Source organism: Pteropus medius, unplaced genomic scaffold, assembly GCF_902729225.1.
Source record: "Pteropus medius unplaced genomic scaffold, Ma_sr-lr_union100, whole genome shotgun sequence".
In the NCBI taxonomy this organism is placed as follows: Eukaryota; Metazoa; Chordata; class Mammalia; order Chiroptera; family Pteropodidae; genus Pteropus; species Pteropus medius.
Window position 1 is genome coordinate 465,948 of NW_024355008.1, and position 20,473 is coordinate 486,420.

Here is a 20,473-nt window from a genome sequence, read left to right on the forward strand (position 1 = left end):
GGATAGCAGCACGTGAGTAGCTTCCTATCACTGCTCTTTTCTATCCTGGTCACAGTGAACTCTTTAGGCTCCTAATAGTTGTTCTAGTAGTGAGACTGGGAAGTGGGAGACCCATAGGAGGCCTCCAGTGTCACCTGCAGCAATCTGACACAAAGTAGGAATTTAGAAGATGATGACTCATCATGGCAGAGATAGTAGACCTCACAGAGTCCTAAGCTGCTGGGCTCCACTTGGTAAATGCTAAAAGCAGAGTGACAAACCCACACAGTTACCAGGACCACAATCCTTGCTTCTAATACAATATTCACACAGGCCTCAAAGAAAGCTGGTTTCCTCAAGAGAAATAGAATAGACATGCAGGGCTAATCAAACAAGTTTTCCAGAAAAAAAGAATTACTTTCTATTTCATTACTTATTGACTAGAACAGATTTTACAGAAGAGTAAAAATGATCAGAACAGAGGAGAAATGCTGTTTTCCTATCAGTGCTGGGAGTTTAAATGGGCCTGAAAACAACTTTCCTCTTTTACAACTGCCACATAGAGGGGAGGGACTTCCTGCTGATGGAAAGAGATGCAAAGTCATGAGTTACCTGCCCGGTCCCAGTAAGGTAAGTCATAGGTGCCTTCAGTTTTTTTCTTTCTGGAAAAATACAGAAAAAAAAAGTTAGCAAATAAGAGTGAATTCACTAATAAGACAGCTCTGATACTGCAGGATAAACACCAAAGTTAATAATTAGTCAAGAGTATACATTTGACTTGCTGATCTACCTGGAGGAGTCCTCTATTTCATTTGACTTTGTTGAGACTCATAAATTTTGGACTCTCAAGAAATATTAAACTGTCTCCTCAGACAGTTATCTTGCTAAGAAAGAATGGAATAAAAAAAGGCTCAGTCTGTAGATAAAAAGGCTGAATCAAATCAAAGACCCATTCCTGACAAGTGGGTTTCTATGGGGAAATCATGTTAGGTCTGATTTGATTTCAAATACAAATTCCGCAAATCAAGCAATTCACCAAGTTCATAGAACAATAGCAACAAAAATCCCCACATTTTCTTCTGCATTGCTTATTTTTTCCAGCTTCCTGCTTTTCTCCCACAGTCCTTTAACCCAGAGAAGTTTCAAGTTTCACACGCCCTGAATTGCACAGACTGAATCCCCCTAAACACCTCAGGATAAGTCCACTTTGCCACTAACAGTGACAAATGATGGGGTAAGAAAAACAGGATTCTCCAGGCCTGGGAGGTGAGAACCACATGTACAACAAAGAAAATTCTCCCCAGTCCACCCCTCAGAATTCTGATATATCTTCCTCAGGAGAAATTTCCCTTCTCTCCATTAAGAATTACTATCTACCACCAAGAGACTATGTTTCTATTATTGATATTAAAAAACTTCTCATTCTATACTACATACAGTCTGGCTGTATTTAAAACATAATATTTCATTATTTCATAGAAAAGTATAAAGTAAAAATTTGTGGAAGAGATGGTAAGTGCTGAAGCTGTTAATAAAAAACTGGAATGTAAAAGAAATAATAAAATGCTGGTTTAATAATTAAGTACTTTTCTCCTTGATAATCCTCTAACCATAAGACTTCGAAATAAAAGGAAATTAATATTTTCTAAATGGAAGCTAGAGGTCCTATGTGGCTAGGACAATTAATTGAATGGTATGATTTTTAACCAAGGGTTGTATTAGCAAAGATTTCCTATAATCTCAAGTGATAAAGCTTCGATTATTCACTATATGCACAGTGCTTAACATGGGTTAAGGATTCAATCAGTAGCAGATTTTTTTTTTTATTATTATTATTCTCCTCACTGTTTTCCACAGCCCTTTAATGACATCTTCTCCTTTTACTCCTCGTCATGAAGCCAGGCATTAGCGATTTCAACTACCACACTTAGAAGGAACTTTAATTTTGTAGCTCAGACCTTTTGTTCTGAACAGACATGTATCTTAGTTGCCTCTTGGGAGTCTTAATGTCACAGGGTTCCTTACACACCATCACAAATTGAAGTCAAAGTTGCTTCCTGCTTCCCTCTCAACAACTTTACTCTCCAGTCCTGACCCCCATGCCCTGTGCTTTAGCCATAGTGGATTAGACTGTACTGACTGACTATACATTCAGAGGCAGTGTGGTTAGGAGCATGGGGTCTGCGGCCAGCTCCAAAACGCCACTCTGCCATGTACCAGCCAGGAGACCTCAAGTAAGTTATTTATGCTGTCTCACTTGAGATTTAGAACAGTACATTTTTCATAGGTTAAGGATTAAATTAGTTAAAACATGTAAAAGCATTTAGAGTAACACCTAAAATCAGCATTTAATTTTCTGTAAAAATCAGCTGTTGCTGCTGTTCTCATCCTTACTATTGTTGCTATCCAGTACTCTGGAAGCATCCTGTACTTTCTTCCCTGAACTTTCATAAAGCTCTTTTCCCCTCCTCCTTTCCTTACTGCTCTCATGTTAACTTGTTAGGTCTCTACTCAGACAGCCTCCCCAAACCAAGAATCTCTGGAATCCACTGGAATCCATGTTGGTACCATGACTGACAGTTTTCTGCACTGTATCCTCTCCCATTCTCTCTGGGATTCACCAGCACACCAATACTTGGCACAGAGTAGGAGTTCAAATATTTGTTGAATGGATGAACAAATGAAGTCATTCTCTTGCTCCACCAAACCTATTCTTCCTGCTGTTACCTCAACTCAAGACATCTCTACTGGTCTAACTGCACAAGCCAGAAACTTTAGATCATCCTAGATCCCTCCTACTTCCTAGACATGAGAGCTAGTCATACATCTCATTGATGCCACTGGAACACCTCTCTCCATCCATTTCTCGCCCTTTCTTAGAATAGCTGTGCTATGTTCCTACACGGCCTTAGTAGTTTCCTAATTCATCTTGTTGCCTCTTCTGGTCTCTCTCCTCTTCAATCTGCCCTTTAAACCTTCTGCCACTACCTTTCTCCAATCACCTGATAATGCCACCTGTGTGCTTAACACTCTTTAATGATTTCCCCATCTACAGAATAAAATTCAAATTTCTCTCTCCCTGATCCTGGCCTAGATTGCACCTCTCCAGTTAATTCTCAGTGCTCTCCCATGCCAAACCCACATCAGATGACTCACTATTCTGCCAACATCTCACACCTCTGTGCCTTTGCTCAAGCAATTTCCTCAGTCTGGGCCATTCTCCACCTTCTACCATCTAGCCAAATCCCACTCCTTCCTTTTTAAAACATGCCTATCTTGAGGATAATTTTTTCCTGAAGAAAAGATTTCAGATAACTCTCATGGTTTTTGCATTTATGCTTCATAAATAACTCATCAAACTCTATTATAGTTCCTTATTTTGTGTCAGTGCTAAACATCTTGGAGATATGAATTGTGTTTCATCCTTTCAGTATGTATTACCAAATGCCTATTATGTTTTTATTAATGTGTATATTCCAGTGTGCATTGCAGAATTTGATACAATAAAGGTAACTGACAGCATAACAACATACTCATCTATTATGGCAATAAAGGAAAAACATGTATTTTTATTTTAATGACTATCTTAACTCTTCCTCTCAAAAAGATACACTGTAGGTCTTCTATATTTAGTTTCTATTTCACATGTGGAAACGTCCCTTCTAGGACCAATCAGGTGAACTAGTTACGTACTAACCTGTTTCTCCAATGCCAAGCACACACCGATATGAGAATGAGAGTGGTGAGGACCATGACCAGTACAGGGATGAGGACTGCGGCCAAGGCTACATCTGAAATATATCAAAGGCAGAAATTGTGGAGGGGAAAAAAAATGAAGATTAACCATATTAGCATTCAAAGGTTTTGATTTCAAAAAATACCAAACATTATTTTTGAAAGGAGACTGGGCATGAGTTGGTAACTACAGAAGCTTTCATGGGTATGTGGAAGTTTGTCACACTATTTGCTCCAACTTTGTGTCACATTTAAAATTTTCCATAGTAACTTTTTAAATCACCAAGATAATGACTGAAAGACAAATGATAAAGTGAGAAAACATGTTTTCTGCATATGTGATAAAGGGTTACTATAATTAATGTATTGCAGGATACACTAGTCAAAAACAAATGATAGAAAAATTGGCAAGATGAATGAACAATACTTTAAAAAAAAACAAGTGAGTAGATAACATGTTAGCCTCACTAGTAATCAGAGAAACAGAATTAGAACAAGATGCTTAAAAATAAGATGCTCTTTCTGGCTTAGGAAATTGGCAAATATTTAAAAGAACTAATTGCTGAAGAGGATATTAGGCAACAGTTATTTTTATGGGAAAATATTAATACTTTCTGTATCATTTTGGGGCACTATGTATAAAAACTGGTTCTTTGGAAATTCCACATCTAGAATTTATTCTTAGGAAAAATTAAGACAACATTTGAAGATGTATCTTTGAAGGGGCTTGCTTCTGTATCTGCAAAAGAGTGAAAAACCGGAAATAATCCAAATGCCCAACAATGAAAGGGATTAAATACATATGGTATCCTCCTTACAGTAAAATATTACCCAGCAAATGGAATGATGTTGCAACAGGACAGCACAAGATTTACAGGAGGGTAACAAAGGAGTGTTAAATATAGAAAGCCATTTTGTGTATCAACATGGCAAAAACTGGTGCAATGCTGGAGCCTGCAGGGAGAAGGAGGTCATTTGATCCCCTTATCTCGCTCTGCAAATAAAGAATCCTGGGCCCAGATACAGAAAACGCTCTGTCTAAGGGCATATGGGACTTTAGTTTCTTCCTTCATCTGTCAACCCTCTCCTAGCCATGAGGATAATAGCAGCAACTGCTGAATCTACTGGGGGTTAAGTGCCACACACTGTGTCAGACCTGATCCGCAGCATATGATTCGCTCTTTACAATTGTATCCAAAAGAGAGAAAGAGGATGACAATACAGGGGAGGGAGAGAATAAGCAATAACATGAGGTCTCTGAGAAGCTGGATGGATGGGAACTAGAGCTCAGGTGAAGTGATCGATTTTGGGCAGTACAAGGAACCCCCTTTTTTTATTGCAGTGTACAGAGGGTGCAGGTGAGATTCCATGAAAGGGGAGTTTCCTTCTAATGGCTTCTACTTTCTTTGTGAAGTTAAAGAGGTAACTGGGAGTAAGTGAAGATCTCCGGGTCAAGGGTTTGAAAAATACGCTGAAGCCACTATTGAGAACAGACAGAAGAGCCAACCAGGGAAACAGGATACCAGCTGGTGCTGAGGCCCTGCTGAGGGAGGAACTGGAAGTTACAGTGATACAAATCTGACCATGACATATTTTCTCAGCATCACTTCAGCCCAGACATAAAATGGAGAAAGGAGAAGTGCATAAAACAGAAGTCATGACTCAGGCTAGAAAGCACTAAGAATTCAGAAAAGTAAATGTGCTTTTTTTATCCCTAAAATATGTGAAAGCAGAGAAAACAATTGGGTTCAGGTGGATACGGTGTGATTGCAGGAGTTTTAAAACATCTGCTTAGGTTTGAAAAATAATAAAAAGTCAATATATCACTGTCCCAGAGAAAAGAAGACAAGAGTTCTTCAATTAAAAAGACTTGTACGGTCTTTGCTATTCTTTTTAAGCTTATAGGTTCTGGAAGAAAATGCTTTAAGGACACTTTTAGTTTTGAGATTTTAAGATTCTATGACCAGGTTTTAAGATGAGTGATACTTTTAAATGACTGTTCTTCCATCTAGGCACACTACTGGGATTCTGCCCAAACACATGCGTTCTGCAAAGTGGTAAGCAGCTCTCTATGGACACTAAGATCTCTTGGCTCTGAGAACTCTTGCTTCTCTCTGGATTTTCCTGTATCACAAGAAAGAAACTAGTCTGTTTGGAAATACTTTAGAAGATAGGAAAAAAATTGACACATGTAAAGTTGAAAGAAGTTATCTGAATCCTGGCAAATTTTCAGAAAATGAGAATGATTAAAGTTCTATGTGCCATGTTACTGTGAATGAATTGTTTTCTCTGTGCTGTCTTGAAAACGAGTGTGCTGTATTCATTTGCCAACACTGAAACTAATTCCTCTTGAACACTGATGCTTTTTTGCCTGTATTAAAAAAATAATTTCCCCAACTAAAAAATCAAGGAACTATGTTTTGTATATGTTAATACCTTACTTATCACTAGTAACAAAACTTGAAAGTAAATTCTACTAATGCACTTATAATCTGAAAACTTAACAATCATAAACATTTTTAAAGAGACTAAAGTTTTTTTACAACTAAATTCAGAGAATTTTTTAAAAAGTATTTTCACTAAAACTTGTTTTTTTTCCTTTTCCCCACCAAGTTCGCTATTCAGCAAATTAATATATCGTCAAGAAAAAAAGGTTTGTTTCTTGCTATGGTTTTAGTTATTCCTAAAAATATTTCTAGGCATGAGACTCCACATGTTTAACTGTACAGAAACAAGTCACAAGAGGAGGCCTAGAATACAGCAGCCATTTCTAAATATTTAAAGAATTCTACCTGGCACCAGAGAACAGAACTTAATACAACGCAGTCAGTTTGTTTCCTAAGAAAGAAAATCAGATTTTCTGCTATACTTAGAAAAACATAAGTTAAAGGAAAAGAAACTGAGGATTTAAAAGCTACATATGTTCCTGAAAACTTAAGTTGAAAACAAAATAAGACACTACCACAGAACAGGTGTGAATGTTTGGGTTTGCCTACCTTTGGTTACACTTGGAGTTACGGTAGTGTTTTTGATATCAGGAGTGGCAGTTGTTTGCTCTGTATGTGCAGGAAATTCATTGCTACTGCGAGGTTGTAGTGGTTGAGTAAATTTTGGGGCACGACCTTGAAAACAGTTTAAAAAACTCTTTATTCTTTCAGGTACATGATTAAAATAAAGTTACTTTAGAATACTTTTAACATATTTATGGAAAATTACACCACAAATCTAGGGAAAATCAAATTCTCACATTTAAAGGAGGCATACCTTTGGCTATTTTTGGAGGGGCTGTAGTGTTTTTGAGGTCATTGCTGTTCCGAGGTGGTGGAGGTTGAGTAAGTTTGGGAGGACGACCTTGAAAAATGGTTTAGAAAAGTTTACACATTTTGCTTATAAAAACCAGTTAAAAATGGTAATTTTAAACATTTAAACATTTAAACATCTTTAACATTTCCTAGAATATTGAATTCTGCACAGTAATTTTAAATCTCAGAGAGAAATACATCAGTAGGATAAATATACTCTGCATTAAATGCACAAATATACTAAGATTTCTCAGTTTTTAAATAGTTACATTGAAAGGAATCAGGAAGGAGAGTAATGGGGAGGCAGATATATTGAACTCTAAAGTTACAAAAGTGTCATCAAAATTTGATATACTACTCATCAATCCATTTAATAAATATATATATATTTTTTTAGGTGAGGCAACCCTTGGTTGACCTCACAGACTGCAAGGGCCTTGTCAGCTTACAATACTCCTCCCCCCTCTTTTTTTTTTTTAATTTTTTACGCTATAGCACCTGGTCTTCCTAGGTGGTCTCCCATCTAAGTACTAACCAGGCCCGACCCTGCTTAGCTTCCAAGATCAGACGGGATTGGGTTTGTTCAGGGTAGCGTGGCTGCAGACCATTTAATATATATTTATAGAAGCCCCACTATGCGTCAGACACTGTGGTAGTTCTTAAAGATACAATAATAAAGTATTAAAATATTATACAATATTGAAGAAGTTATTTCCATTTTCATGTTATTCAAAGCCAAAGTCACTTAGACCGAAGTTACTATTATAATCATCAGTGCTTATGTGATACAAATATTACATTACACGAGACCTGATTAAAAATTACTAAGATTGAGACTAGATTTGGAAAGTGATCTCATTACATCATCTCATGAAGCTCTCTCTTCTATTTGTAATTTTGGGGACTATTCTTATATCTCACTTTTTAATAGGGTAACAATTTCTTTTTAAAAAATCCTTTAAGAAGACACTGTAATTAGAGGTTAAACATTCATGTTATTATTAATTACTTTCTCTGAGAACAGCACCTTGCATTTTTAATTAATCCAGTGAAAAAACATGTCTTACACAAACTATTGCTTTACCTTTAGGAATAAACTGACATCCAAGCAGTTCCACTTTCATTGCAATTTTGTGCTGCCATTGGGTAGGATTCACTCTAATAAAACGTGCAATAATTGGTGGCAAAAAGTTATTACGCACATCCTGGTGATAATCTTTGTTTCCTTGAAATATCTTTAAAAAACAACAAAAAATTGGTACTTTACATCAACAGAGGCCAGGGCTAAATTGCTCCACTGAAACATGTTTTTGTTTTTTTGCTCTGGGCCTTAAATGAGATCTGCAAAGTATGACGATAAGAATTAATTTTTAAGAAAATAAATCACAATTTGGAAAACTATTAAGACGCTGCACATTCTTCATTAAGAAATTTATAAAAGGAAAATATGGAATATATAAGTGATTTTAAGATGATATAAACACAACAAGAATGTTATCTTGGCAATTTGGAAAGAAAGTTTCATTTGCAATGAGACAGTATAGTGTATGAATAAATTAGCAACTCTTGTTCCATGGAATTACCAATATTTAAATATATTAATTTTAATTTCAAAGTAAAGCATAATTGAACATGAGATCTGACAGGAAATGCTTTACTGTGTACTTTTCATAATTTTTTTCTCAGTAAATAGACTGAAAGTGAACATGTACTAAAACATAACAGATATATATCTCCACCTACTGGATAAACTATATAAATACAGTTCCCACATTCTGTTTTGTTTTCTTGTTGCTTTTCAAACCAGAAAAGTGACACTGTTCCCTGCTTAATTTAATGATGACAACTGAACAGCAACAAATGCATTATATGAATAATACTTATGTAAAAATATGATTTCAAGTGACTATCTCATTCCTTCAACTATTTCAAGCAAATATGATAGTACCTTAAACTGGAACAGCTATTATTTACAAAGCATTTTCATATAATTAATTCAGATGCTCTTCATGATAAACCCTATAAAATATGCAGAACTCAGAAAACTGAAGCTTATAGAATATAAGTGGGTTGCATAGCCAAAGATAGAGCACTGATTTAAATCTGTGTCTTCTGACCTATGCATAGGGCTCCGCTAAGCAAAAAAAAAGCCCTCTCTTTGTTCTCTCAGGCCAAACCACCTAGGTAGTTTCTATAATAAATGAACACCTACCTAAAATCAAAGTGGTTTATTTTTTATCAATTAAGGTGAGAGCAAGTAAACGTTTACTTTCTCTATCAAGTCATTTCCAAATGATTTCAAGTGACTATCTCAACTACTATAGCTATTTTCTTCTTGGCTGATTCATATGCAATTAGACTATAAACTTCCAAGACATGTTAATATCCTTCATTTTCTAAGAGGTTTATTTGGAGTTACAGTAGTTTCCACACTAGTAAGCTTCCATTATTTCCTCGGATATTATGCTGAAATAAAGTAAAAGCAATTATTTAGTCTATTATATTAGAGGAATAGGAATAATAATAAAAAACCATTTAGGACATAAAAACTATCCCTGAGATCTTACTCCATCCTGCTGCTTTGTTTTTATAAAAACTTAATGGAAGAAGGTTTGATAAAACTAAGTAAAAAAGATTTGCTATATTTAACCTATGTGCATTTATTATGAATCCCTAGGTATATGGAGGTTTGCAAGGTGTCATGACAGGAAAATGGAAATTAAAGTTTCCACTCTCAAGGAACTTAAATTTTATTGATGTTACCAAATACAAACATGGCATACTATTAAAAGTAATAGATTATGAAAACAAGTTGTATATATATTCCCATTTTCTGAAAACAAAACCAAAAGCTGTCTCCATCTGCATTTGTATGCTCTTGCGTACTTGGAGAACGTGTGAAAATGAACACATCGATTATACTTGAGTTGGGGGTAGATGAGGGAGCAGATGGACAAACTTAAGAGAGGTAAAAGATTGTTATTTCATATCATTCAATGCAATGACTTCCACTTCTATCTATGATAAACTAACATGGTCTGGATTTACCCTTCTGCCTTAAATATTTGAAAAATCAGATAAAATATATGAAACAATGGTTTTCCAGACACTGGACAGCATAGGGCAATAATTCCTGAAAAAAAGGAAACAAATGAGGTGAGCCCTTCTATTGTCCCAATATTGCCTGGAGAGAGTCTGGTAATCTCATTGAATTGAGGAGATAGAGCTCAGAGATAGAGAGGCCAAGGCAGCTAGAATTTGTAGGGTATAGGAGTGAAGAGAACTACAGAGAGACATCTAGAGTCTGTAGGGAGTTTCCCCTTAAATCTTCACCTGCATGTAAAGAAACTATCAATAGATGGGGAAAGGAGCCAGGAGAATAATTCTCAGAGCTACATAGAGCTGAGAACAGCTCACATTGCCAATAGCTAGAATGGAGAAACTTCATAACACATGGGATGTTGGGTTGAGGACTTAGAACAATTTTGTCTCAGTACTGAGGAAAAATTAGCACAAAAGGCTGCTCAGGTCTTGCCTAAGAAAACTAAAATGCAATCTCTGAAAAGATAATGATTTCCAAGTAACATATGTCCCAGAATGAGGCTCAAAAACGTTTAAAAGAATAATAATAAAAACTGAAATCCAGCAAAAAATAATGTCTGGCAACCAATAAAAAATTACCAGACATGTAAAATATGACCCATATCAATCAATATAAAATAATCCAGATATGACACTTTAGTACATAGAATTACTAGATAAGGGCATTAAAAGAGTTACTATATACTCCATATGATACAGAGGTAAAGAAAAGCATGAGCATGTTACAGAAAGACATGAAAGAAATTTTACAAGTCTAAAACTGAAGGTCTAGAGGAGAAAAATACAATACTGGAGATAAAAATATACTGGATAGGATTAATATAGCAGATTAGACAATGCAGAAGATTAGTGAACTTGAAGACAAAACAATAGAAAATTTCCAAATAAGAACAGAAAGGAAGATTTAAAAAAAAATGAACAGAGCATCAGTGAACCGTGAGACATCTTCAAGAGTCATAATATTCATGTAATTAGAACTGAGGAGGTGATGTATTTGAAGAAAAAAATGGCCTACAATTTTTCAAATTTGATGCAGACTGTAACCCACAGATCCAAGAAGCTCAAAATAGCCCAAGCAGAAGAAACATGAAGAATACTACACAAAGCGTATTATAATCAAATTGCTTAAAACAAATGATAAAAAGAAAATCTTGAAAGTAGCCAAGGGAAAAAAAAGACATTACATACTGAGGAAAAACAATAAGAATGATAGAATTCTCACTGAAAACAGTGCAAACCAGAAACAAGGTACCAACAAGCATATTTAAAGTATTGAAATAAAGAACTGTCAACCTAGAATTCTAAACCCAGTGAAATTATATTTCAAATTAAACAAACAAGTCTTTTTCAGAAAATAATTTGATGTTAGATGTTTTTATAATATATACATGGATAATTCTCATAATTTCAAAAAATTAACTATAGTCCATAAATATAATAAATATTATATAAATACATATGAATGTGCTAAATGTAAAAAGTTAGTCAAGTCTGGGGGCATTAAGGAGAAGATATATATGGAAACAATACTGTTATTTGCTTCAATGGGTAGAGGCTCACCAAAGATGAAGTTCATGTGATACCAAGTAGAAGAGAGGAAAGAAGACCTTGAATAACAGCAGAAGAGTTTAGATCCACATGAAAGATTATAAGGAGCCCCTGCAGTTTTTTGAACAGAGAGATGAGAAAAGTAGCAATTGAAGATATATTAGCAAATCTTATACATGATAGAGAACTGATAGTATCATACAATTGAACCAAAACTCACGGAGAAGTTTTATTAAAAATATGTGCCCATAATTTCGATTCTACATGAAAGGAATCTACCTTCATTGGAGATGGGGACTCTCCTAGTTACGAGATCCTTGTGGTGGATCAAGGCCCAAGAACCCAGGTGAAAGTGATAAACATCTAGATGAGTGTCACCGTTGCCTACTCTCAAACCCTTATTATCTGATCTGGCACATTTCAGCACTGTCATGTTTTGCTAGCTAAAACAACAATTTCATAATGACCACAGAAGTTAAGGAAATTCTTTAGGTAGAAAAATATTGAAGTTTTCTAAGTTGGTGAGGTGATCTTGCAATCATCTTTTAAGTCTATAATATCCTACAATTTAATGCACTTTTGCTTTTAGCCCTTTCCTACAGCATAGAAATCTGGGAACAAATTAGGTTCTCCATCATTCTGTGGATTGATAAGAAAAGCTTTTTAAAGACAAGAAATTGTAAGTTCCTTTTTAGAATTTCTTAATATAGCATCTAAAAAAATTGAGTTAAAAATGTGGTGAAAAAAATCACTTAAAAATGTAGTGGGGAAAAAAAAAATCATCTAAAGGGACCTAGAATCACTGGGAATTTTCTAACCATGGTTAGACGGTTAAGGCCAATAACTAAAACTACCTAAAATAACCAGAAGAGGGCAGAATAAGACCCAATGATACTAACTTTTATATCATATAGGAGAGCTTCTGTGACTTTTGGCAAAGGCCCATTTAAAAAACTGTTTTAAAAAAATACCTTGTTAATCTTTTTACCTTATCCTGCTCCACACCAGGCTCTCTGTACACGGTCCATCTCTGCCCATCATCACTGTATAGAATTCTGTAGGCTGACACATAGTAATTATGTTCCACCAAGGTGGAGCCAGTGGTTATAATGCCTAGGGAATGGAGAGGTGCTTTCATTAATGCACAGTCTGATCCTTAAAGTCTGTTCACCATTCGAACATAAGCAACTAAGATGCACTGCTCAAACCTTTTTGCATATAACACATTACTATATCTAAGAGTGCAAGGTTTCATTATAATAGTGACTAAATCCTTGGCTTTGTTCCCTTGTAGAGACAAGAAGAATTATGCCCAGACATAAGGAAAGGACCACTGTATTTTATATTTTAACAGCTTGTGTTCATATCGTTGTAAAATATATTTCGTCTACCAAGTAAGAATGAATTCCTGGGAAACAGACTGAAGATAATTATGGGTATTATTTTCAGTGCCAAAGCAAAATAAATCCTTAACAAAACCAATCCTAACCAATCGTTCTGACCATTTGCCAAGTTGATCTAAATAGTTAAATTTATATTCAGCACATGTGGAATGTTATTTATAGCACTTAATGTGGATGCCTTGAACATAAATTTCTCTTAATGACTATAAGGGATGGTTATTTCAGACATTTCAAGATCACTTTACTGAAACACTACCTTAAAAGAATCTTACTACAATGAAATAGAAAAGCTAATAAGAATCAAGTCCTCTCCTGTCATGTTTTTATAAAACCATCTTCAGTAATATTAACACCAGCAAAGAAAACTTAAAACCACATAATTAAATTTACAGTGACTTAATTTTCTATAAAAACCTTAGATGTCACCAGGTTTCCAGATAAAATCAATATGACAAATTGCTCTAGAAAATCATGTCTCTTAACCTGTTATCTTCTTTTCCTTGTTCAGATCTATTTGTAACCACTGATATTCATCAGTGGCAAAAGCAGCCCAAGGAGGTCCCAGTTTCTTCAGCCTGGCCTTCTCAGGTTTCCAGCTGTTTTCTTGCCCTGTGTGGTCTGTCCACTCCAGCACAGATGATGCTGTTATTTGAGGATCGGCAATCACGCCAGATTCCATCCCCAGTGTTCCATAACAACCTAAAACAAAACAGAAAGAAACTTGGTTTCCAGATATAAATTCAAAATCTACATAAACTTGCTCACTGAAACCTTTCTATTGTATCTTTAATTAACGTACACTATGCTATTAACACATTGTAATAGAGAAATTTCAAAACTAGGCAAGTATTTCTTGGATCTATGTCTTTGTGTCTTATCAGGAAATATACATATTTATTCACAAGAAATAATAATTAGTTTAATGGAGATACATTACCTTCTCCCTAGACACACTCCCTGGTCAGAGGGTGACTCATGCCCTTACTTCCTTCCTTCAAGTGTTTGCTTAGATATCACATTCTCCACGAGGCCTGTCCTGACTCCACCAGTCTTTCCTTCATTGCCTATCCATCCTTGCTTTATTTTTCTATATCTTTTATATTATTATAAACAATACATTGTAAATAATTGACTTATTCACTGTATACTGTCAATCTCTCACTGCCAGAATGTAAGCTCTAGGAAAGCAGAATTTTCTTTATTCTGCTCACCATTGTTTTCCTAGCACCAGAATAGTATCTGACAAATAAAAGAAGGCACTCGATAAATATTTTCAGTCAAATGAATTAATTACTTCTTTAGACAAGTTCTAAAAATCACCTTTCTAAGAAGCTTTCCTAGCTTACACGATTTCCCTATTAATAACCTTCAGTTTATTTCACTCATTATATTAAATACCCATCGTACTTCATAGTATTATTGTGACAACTAAATGAGAAAGTGCAAAAAAAAGCAACTGGCACAATTCCTAACAGTGTTCAAAAAATTTAAGCTACTATACAAATTATAAGTTAATGAAGTCCATGAAAGGCTTACCACTTGTTTTAAATGTAAAAAGACTTGTAGATAAGTGTCCCCTGAAAAAGAAAGGTATTTTTGGTGACACTCACATAACACATGACTTCCCCATATTTGTCTTAAACGTTTTTTGTTTTTATTTTACTGTATAAAGAACTAAGAATATTCTCTGGCTACATATTAGACAACTGATACTGTTCCTAGCAAAAAAAGTCTCATTTCTAAGCAGAACTTCTGAAATTAGCATAAACAACTTTCTCTACAAGTATCTAGTTCCTAGTTTCATACATGATTATGCACATGTATCCACATAACCTTGCATATATACTTATTTTATTTTATTTTTTTTCATGAAATAAACTGATTCCTAAAACTTTTCAGTAGCAATTACTTCTGGTGAAGGTACAATGAAAGGTGTAATGCTCAGACAAGGAGGCTCCAATTCCCTGGGGTAAACAGAAGAAAAGCTGGCTGCTATTAAGAGACTACATTTGTTACAGGACATCAACATGTCTATGAAGAACAAGTTTCAGTGTTACAACGCACCACTACATTTGGATTTCAAAGTAATAGGACAGAAGAGCTGCCCTGGGAGAATGGAAAGGTGGGACAAGTGACTAGGTCACCATAAGACAGGTCAAAAGCCTCTAAGAAACTTGGAGGGATAAAACCATTAGTGTATGCTCCTGCCTTCAGCACGATATTCAAAACATTACAAGTGGATGCAACCTGTCCTTATTTTTTTTAAAGTATAAAAGAGAAAATTCAAGGAGAAAAAATCTTTTTAAAGGTAGAACAGGGAAAATGAATAAAAGGATCAGCATAAAAGCATCTAGAAGAAAGCAAAAGAAGAAAAAGTAGTTGACTCTATATTGGCGATGGGCAAATGACAGCCCATGTATGGCCTGTTTTGTATGGCCAGTGAGCCAAAAATGGTTTTTATATAGTTAAAGAGCTGTAAATAAAATGAAAAAAGATAAGTGACGGAGACATGTGGCCCATAAAGGCCTAAAATATTTGCTAGCAGGTCATTTACAAAAAAAGTTTGCTGACCCCTGCTTTCAAGTACCCTGGGCATAGATCATGCTCCTGTCTTCTGAATGAAAACTGGCCCAGGACCTCTATAGTCGGTTTCAATTAGGCTTCGTACTGTCTGCAGGCCTGTACATATCTAAAAGGCAAGATTTATAAAAACAGGGCAGGAGTACTGCATTTCTATTTAATGTTTCGACTTCCGCTTTTGATACCTAGTCTAAATTTTGTAAAACAATAGAATATCACAGATACCACGAAAATACATTCTGAAAATATTCCCTTGGGATGAGAGGAGATTCATAATAATACTACCTTTGATTTATGTTCAAATTTAATTTACATTCAAAGTATTTCAATTATCCTCAATTCATTTTGAGTCACATAAGGAACAGAGTAGTTATGCCTTCAGATCTTTAAGAGAAGTAGGGATTTGACAACAAACCTCTAGACTCCTACTCCAGGTATTTTCAACACTTAAAAAACAGGAAACAAAAAATCATGCTTTCAAATGACTACCTTTTGATAAAGAACAAGCCAAGGTATATGACCTTGTCTGTACTCTTCAATACATTCAGGCATGGAGCACACACAAATGTGAGTGCTTACCGCACAAATGGTATTTCATTAACACCATTAACTGTGGTATTACTGAAGTGTGAATCTCTATTTCATCCCTGTCCAGCATGCTTATTATAAATTGCATATATACTTACACTACAGATGTGACGTTGTTAGCCAAAGAACTTTCATAGTACGGGATACCTTTACTAATTACAACACTGATTTGGCCACCTAAAGTGTTTGACACAACTCCTGCATGCACACCAGCCATGCACAATGGTGAGGACTTGAGGAAGGGAAAAAGAAAAGATTAATTTTATTTTCTTTTGGTAATTCATAAATAAGACACTTACATGTCTTCAGTAAATTAATTGATCTGGGCAGTATAATCAATCAACATGGAATAGATTATTGATGCCATAACACAGAACAAATTTTTACAAGAAAAATAATAAAACGTAACATATTACTAAAAAGGAATAACTCCTAGGGGAAAAAAATCAAAATAAAGATAGGCACACAGTTACTCATTCTAAAGTTTATAAAAAATAAAGTCCTATCACAAATTTAACACAAGTCTATATCTAACTTACATCTCTATATCCATGAGGGATTGTTCCAGATATCTCAGCAAAAGGAAGCAGACAACCAGCTGGGCAGTACTTACTGTGAAATAAAAACAAGTTAAAGGGCATTTAGCACTATACTTTTTGGGGAAAAAAACAAAAACCCATCACATATCCATTTTTCAGTTCAATGTAAATACCATAATCTCATCAGCCCAAGAGAACTAGCACTTCTATCCATCCACACGTCTTCACTCACATATTTATAAAAATTGTCTCATATCTCACATACTGCTTTGATTATTTTACTTCATAATGAATATAAACACATTTCTACTAGAAGATCTATTTATATTTAATAGCTACATGATATTCTATTTTTGTGGATAAACCATAATTTATTTTACCAACTTTTTGGCATTCATTCATTTTTTTTATTCACTCATTCACCCACCGACCTACTCACTCAACACATTGATGCGAATGTCTATTATGTTGTCTGTTAAATGCTGGGCGGTGCTAGATATTAGATTCACAGAGGTTAGCCAAACGAACATGGCCCCCGTCCTCAATGAGTTTACTATACAGTGGTGGGGGAAGACATTAAACTGATATGCAAATAATTAATTTGATTATGGTCTTCTAGGAAGAAAAGGGACTCTATGAGGTAACTGGGAGGAATCTAACTTAATAAAAGTAAGACATACATTCAGTAAACTTACTATGCGCCAGGTAGCATTCTAAATGTTTCAGGTAATCCACATAAGAACGTGATGTGGTAGGTGCTATTATTATATTATCCTCATTTTACAGATGAGGAAACTGAGGAACTGTGTGCCTAGGTCACACAGCTGGTGAGTGGCAGATGCGCTCCAGAGCCTGTGCTCACATGCAGGGCTCTATACTACCTTGGTCAGGGAATGGGGCTGAGGAGTGAAGCTTCAGCAGAGACTAATGGTTGTCACAGGAGCAAGTGGAGGGAAATTCACTGCAGTTGGAAAGAACAGTACGCCCATGAAGCAGGAAGGCCTGTGCATGTCTGGAACCGAGGACAACCAGTGCAGGTAGAGGGCAGTGAACAAAGGTAAGGTTAGTTTGAGAGAAGGTTGAAGAGGTGGGCAGGGGCCAGATCATGCAGAGGCCTTGCGGGCTATGGTGAGGAAACTGGACTAAATTTCCTAGTTAAAATAGAAAGTCAATAAAGGATTTTGACAGCATATATACATAATCTGATTCATAGTTAAAAGAGTACTGTGGCTCCTGGGACAGTGTTAGGCAGATAGTGCAGTATTCTAGGCGAGAGATGATGGCAGCTTGCACATGGGCGGTGACAATGGAGCTAGAGTAAAGGGCACGAGACAGCAGACCCTCTGCAGGGCTGTGTGCCGTACAGTGATGCCAGGGTTACCTCTACTGACCAGGATCTCATCCCCCATGAGTGCTGAAGAATGCACCCATCCCATATAGAGAAAATCATTCTTGAAGACAAAATGAAGGTTCTTTGGGGAGAGGTGGCAAGTTGTGGGGAGGTTAGTGACATGGTCTTAGAAGATGAGAATGATTTTGCCAAGTAGAGAGGAATCAAGTGATTCCAGGCGAAAGTTATGAGCTCAGAGCACAATAAATAATGCAGAGCCGTTTCAATATCTGTATAGATGAGACTGGATAAATGGCCCTAGGAGCTGGGACAGGATCCTGAAAACCAGGCTAAGGAATCTGGATGACTTTTTGTCTTAATTGGGAGCTTCTGAAGATTTTTAAGTAGGGGAATGATGAGATACGTATTTTAAACAATAACTTGGTAGCAATGTGAACGGCAGAATAAAGCCAGTAAAGGTTAGAAATGGCAAATCGATTATAAGTTCATTCTAGACTAGGCAAGAGACAAGGGCATAAAGCAGGAAAGTAGTAGTAGAAATGCCATTTGGGTAAGAATACCAAAGAATTCCATAACAGCCTAAATCATCTTCTTTTTTAAAAAAAGATAAATAGCTCTTGTATCATTATTAGCAGTTTTCCCAGATTTGAAGAGTAACTAATTCTACTTTTAAAGTATATGAAAAATTACATTTTCATTGTGGAGAAGATCCAAATGCTACAATTAAAGCAAAATTTAAACATGACAACTCAACAGCTTTAAATAAGCTCTTTTTGATGTCTTAGAATAATAACTATGTGTCACAACATGTACGTTAATCTTAAGTGTATAAAGAATGAGAATGAAGTATATGAAGAGTAACTTTAAGGAAAAAAGGCACAAAATAAGGCCATACCTGAACTCAGGTTCCAAAAAACTGGATGTAGTGTCTAAACAAGTAATTAAGTCTAGAAAAACAAAAATAAAACATGGATTCAATAATACATGTTTACTATTTCTGTAACACTATTTCCAAATCCCAAACCATATTGCTCTAAATTTCAAAATCTTAAAAGCTGTCAAGGTAGTTCTAATAACTTTTTACAAATTTTTGTTAACCACGATTCTCTTCCTGATTTTTAAGTACCTTAATTTCTGGGCTATGTTTCCCCAAGTGCTATTTACTTACCATATCATCTCAGAGAGTCACATATCATATATATAGAAGTTACACATTGAGGTATAATTTATAGTCTTTAAATGCCTTCTATAAAATATAGTTCCCAAAACAAAGAAAAAATATCTTTTAGTTATTATATGACTAAAAATGATCCTCTGCTGGTTATACACCAGGAAAACAACAAAAATGAAAAGGAGAGGTGAGTTCATTCTCTGGTTCTAATTAACTGCAACTCAAAATCTCATCCATGGCAGGACCAACAGTATCAGCATCTTCTGGGAACTTATTAGAAATTCCAATTCTTGAACACCAGCCAGACTTGCAGAATCTCTGGGAGTGGGGACCCAAAATTTGTTTTAACAAGTCCTCCAGATAATTCTTAAACACACTAAAGTTAGAGAATCACTACTTTGAATATGACAAAATTTTAAATTTTTAACGTTTTCTATCTAGAAATTAACAAATAGAAGAGCGAAGCTATCTAAGACCTAGTTCATGGGCTCTATAAAAGGTGGCTTTGGTTCAAACATTTTAATGGCTTTCTTCTGCTCTTAGGACAGAGGGCAAATGCTCAAAACGGCCTGCAAGGTCTTAAAGTGCTTGGTTCCGCCTCAGTCTTGTCTCATACCCATCTTGGCTTCTTGTCACGCTAGTCTTTCAGTTCCTCTGGCACATGCTCTTCTCATAGTCTAGATGGTTTTTCCACTGCCCCTTAGGCAAGCTGACTCCTCTCTAAGGTCTCAGTTTAACTGTTGCTTCCTTACAGAAGCTGCCCTTGACCTTCACATCAAACACCTTCAGCACATAGGAAGCACCTAAGTTAGTTTTGTTTGTTTTAATGAATGGATGACTATCACATGTTCTCATAGTACCATGCGTTATGTAAGAACGATACGTTTATGCATTATAGAGGTATAAGCAACATCATTAGATAATGCCTGGTCTACAGAGACTGAGGCCATTTGTCCTCACCTTTTTGTCACCAGCAACGATCACAGTGCATGGCATATCAGGAGGCTTTCAATCACCATTTACTGACTACACAGATGAGTAAGTATCTGATTATTAGTATGTTTGGCTAACAAAATCCAATTATGTACTAAGCCGGAGGGAGAAAAACCTGGAAGAAGGCCATAAGGCAATCACAAAGGTAAGTGATTTCACATATAAATGCTTGGCCAAACAAC

General features: G+C 35.7%; 1 protein-coding gene and 1 pseudogene across 1 annotated transcript in view; both read right to left on the minus strand.

Annotated features, from left to right (window-relative positions):
* Positions 1–20,473, minus strand: part of DCBLD2 (discoidin, CUB and LCCL domain containing 2) — a 77,931-nt gene that overhangs the window by 9,441 nt on the left and 48,017 nt on the right. Inside the window, exons 4-14 of the mRNA XM_039856912.1 lie at positions 19,023–19,074; positions 16,777–16,849; positions 16,336–16,469; positions 14,606–14,646; positions 13,553–13,768; positions 12,655–12,779; positions 8,101–8,251; positions 6,979–7,065; positions 6,711–6,836; positions 3,677–3,770; positions 592–641 (exon numbers count right to left, since the gene is read on the minus strand). Coding sequence (XP_039712846.1) covers positions 592–641; positions 3,677–3,770; positions 6,711–6,836; positions 6,979–7,065; positions 8,101–8,251; positions 12,655–12,779; positions 13,553–13,768; positions 14,606–14,646; positions 16,336–16,469; positions 16,777–16,849; positions 19,023–19,074 — 1,149 coding nt within the window. The remainder of the gene's footprint in view (positions 1–591; positions 642–3,676; positions 3,771–6,710; positions 6,837–6,978; positions 7,066–8,100; positions 8,252–12,654; positions 12,780–13,552; positions 13,769–14,605; positions 14,647–16,335; positions 16,470–16,776; positions 16,850–19,022; positions 19,075–20,473) is intronic.
* LOC120598227 (uncharacterized) lies at positions 7,503–7,621 on the minus strand (annotated as a pseudogene).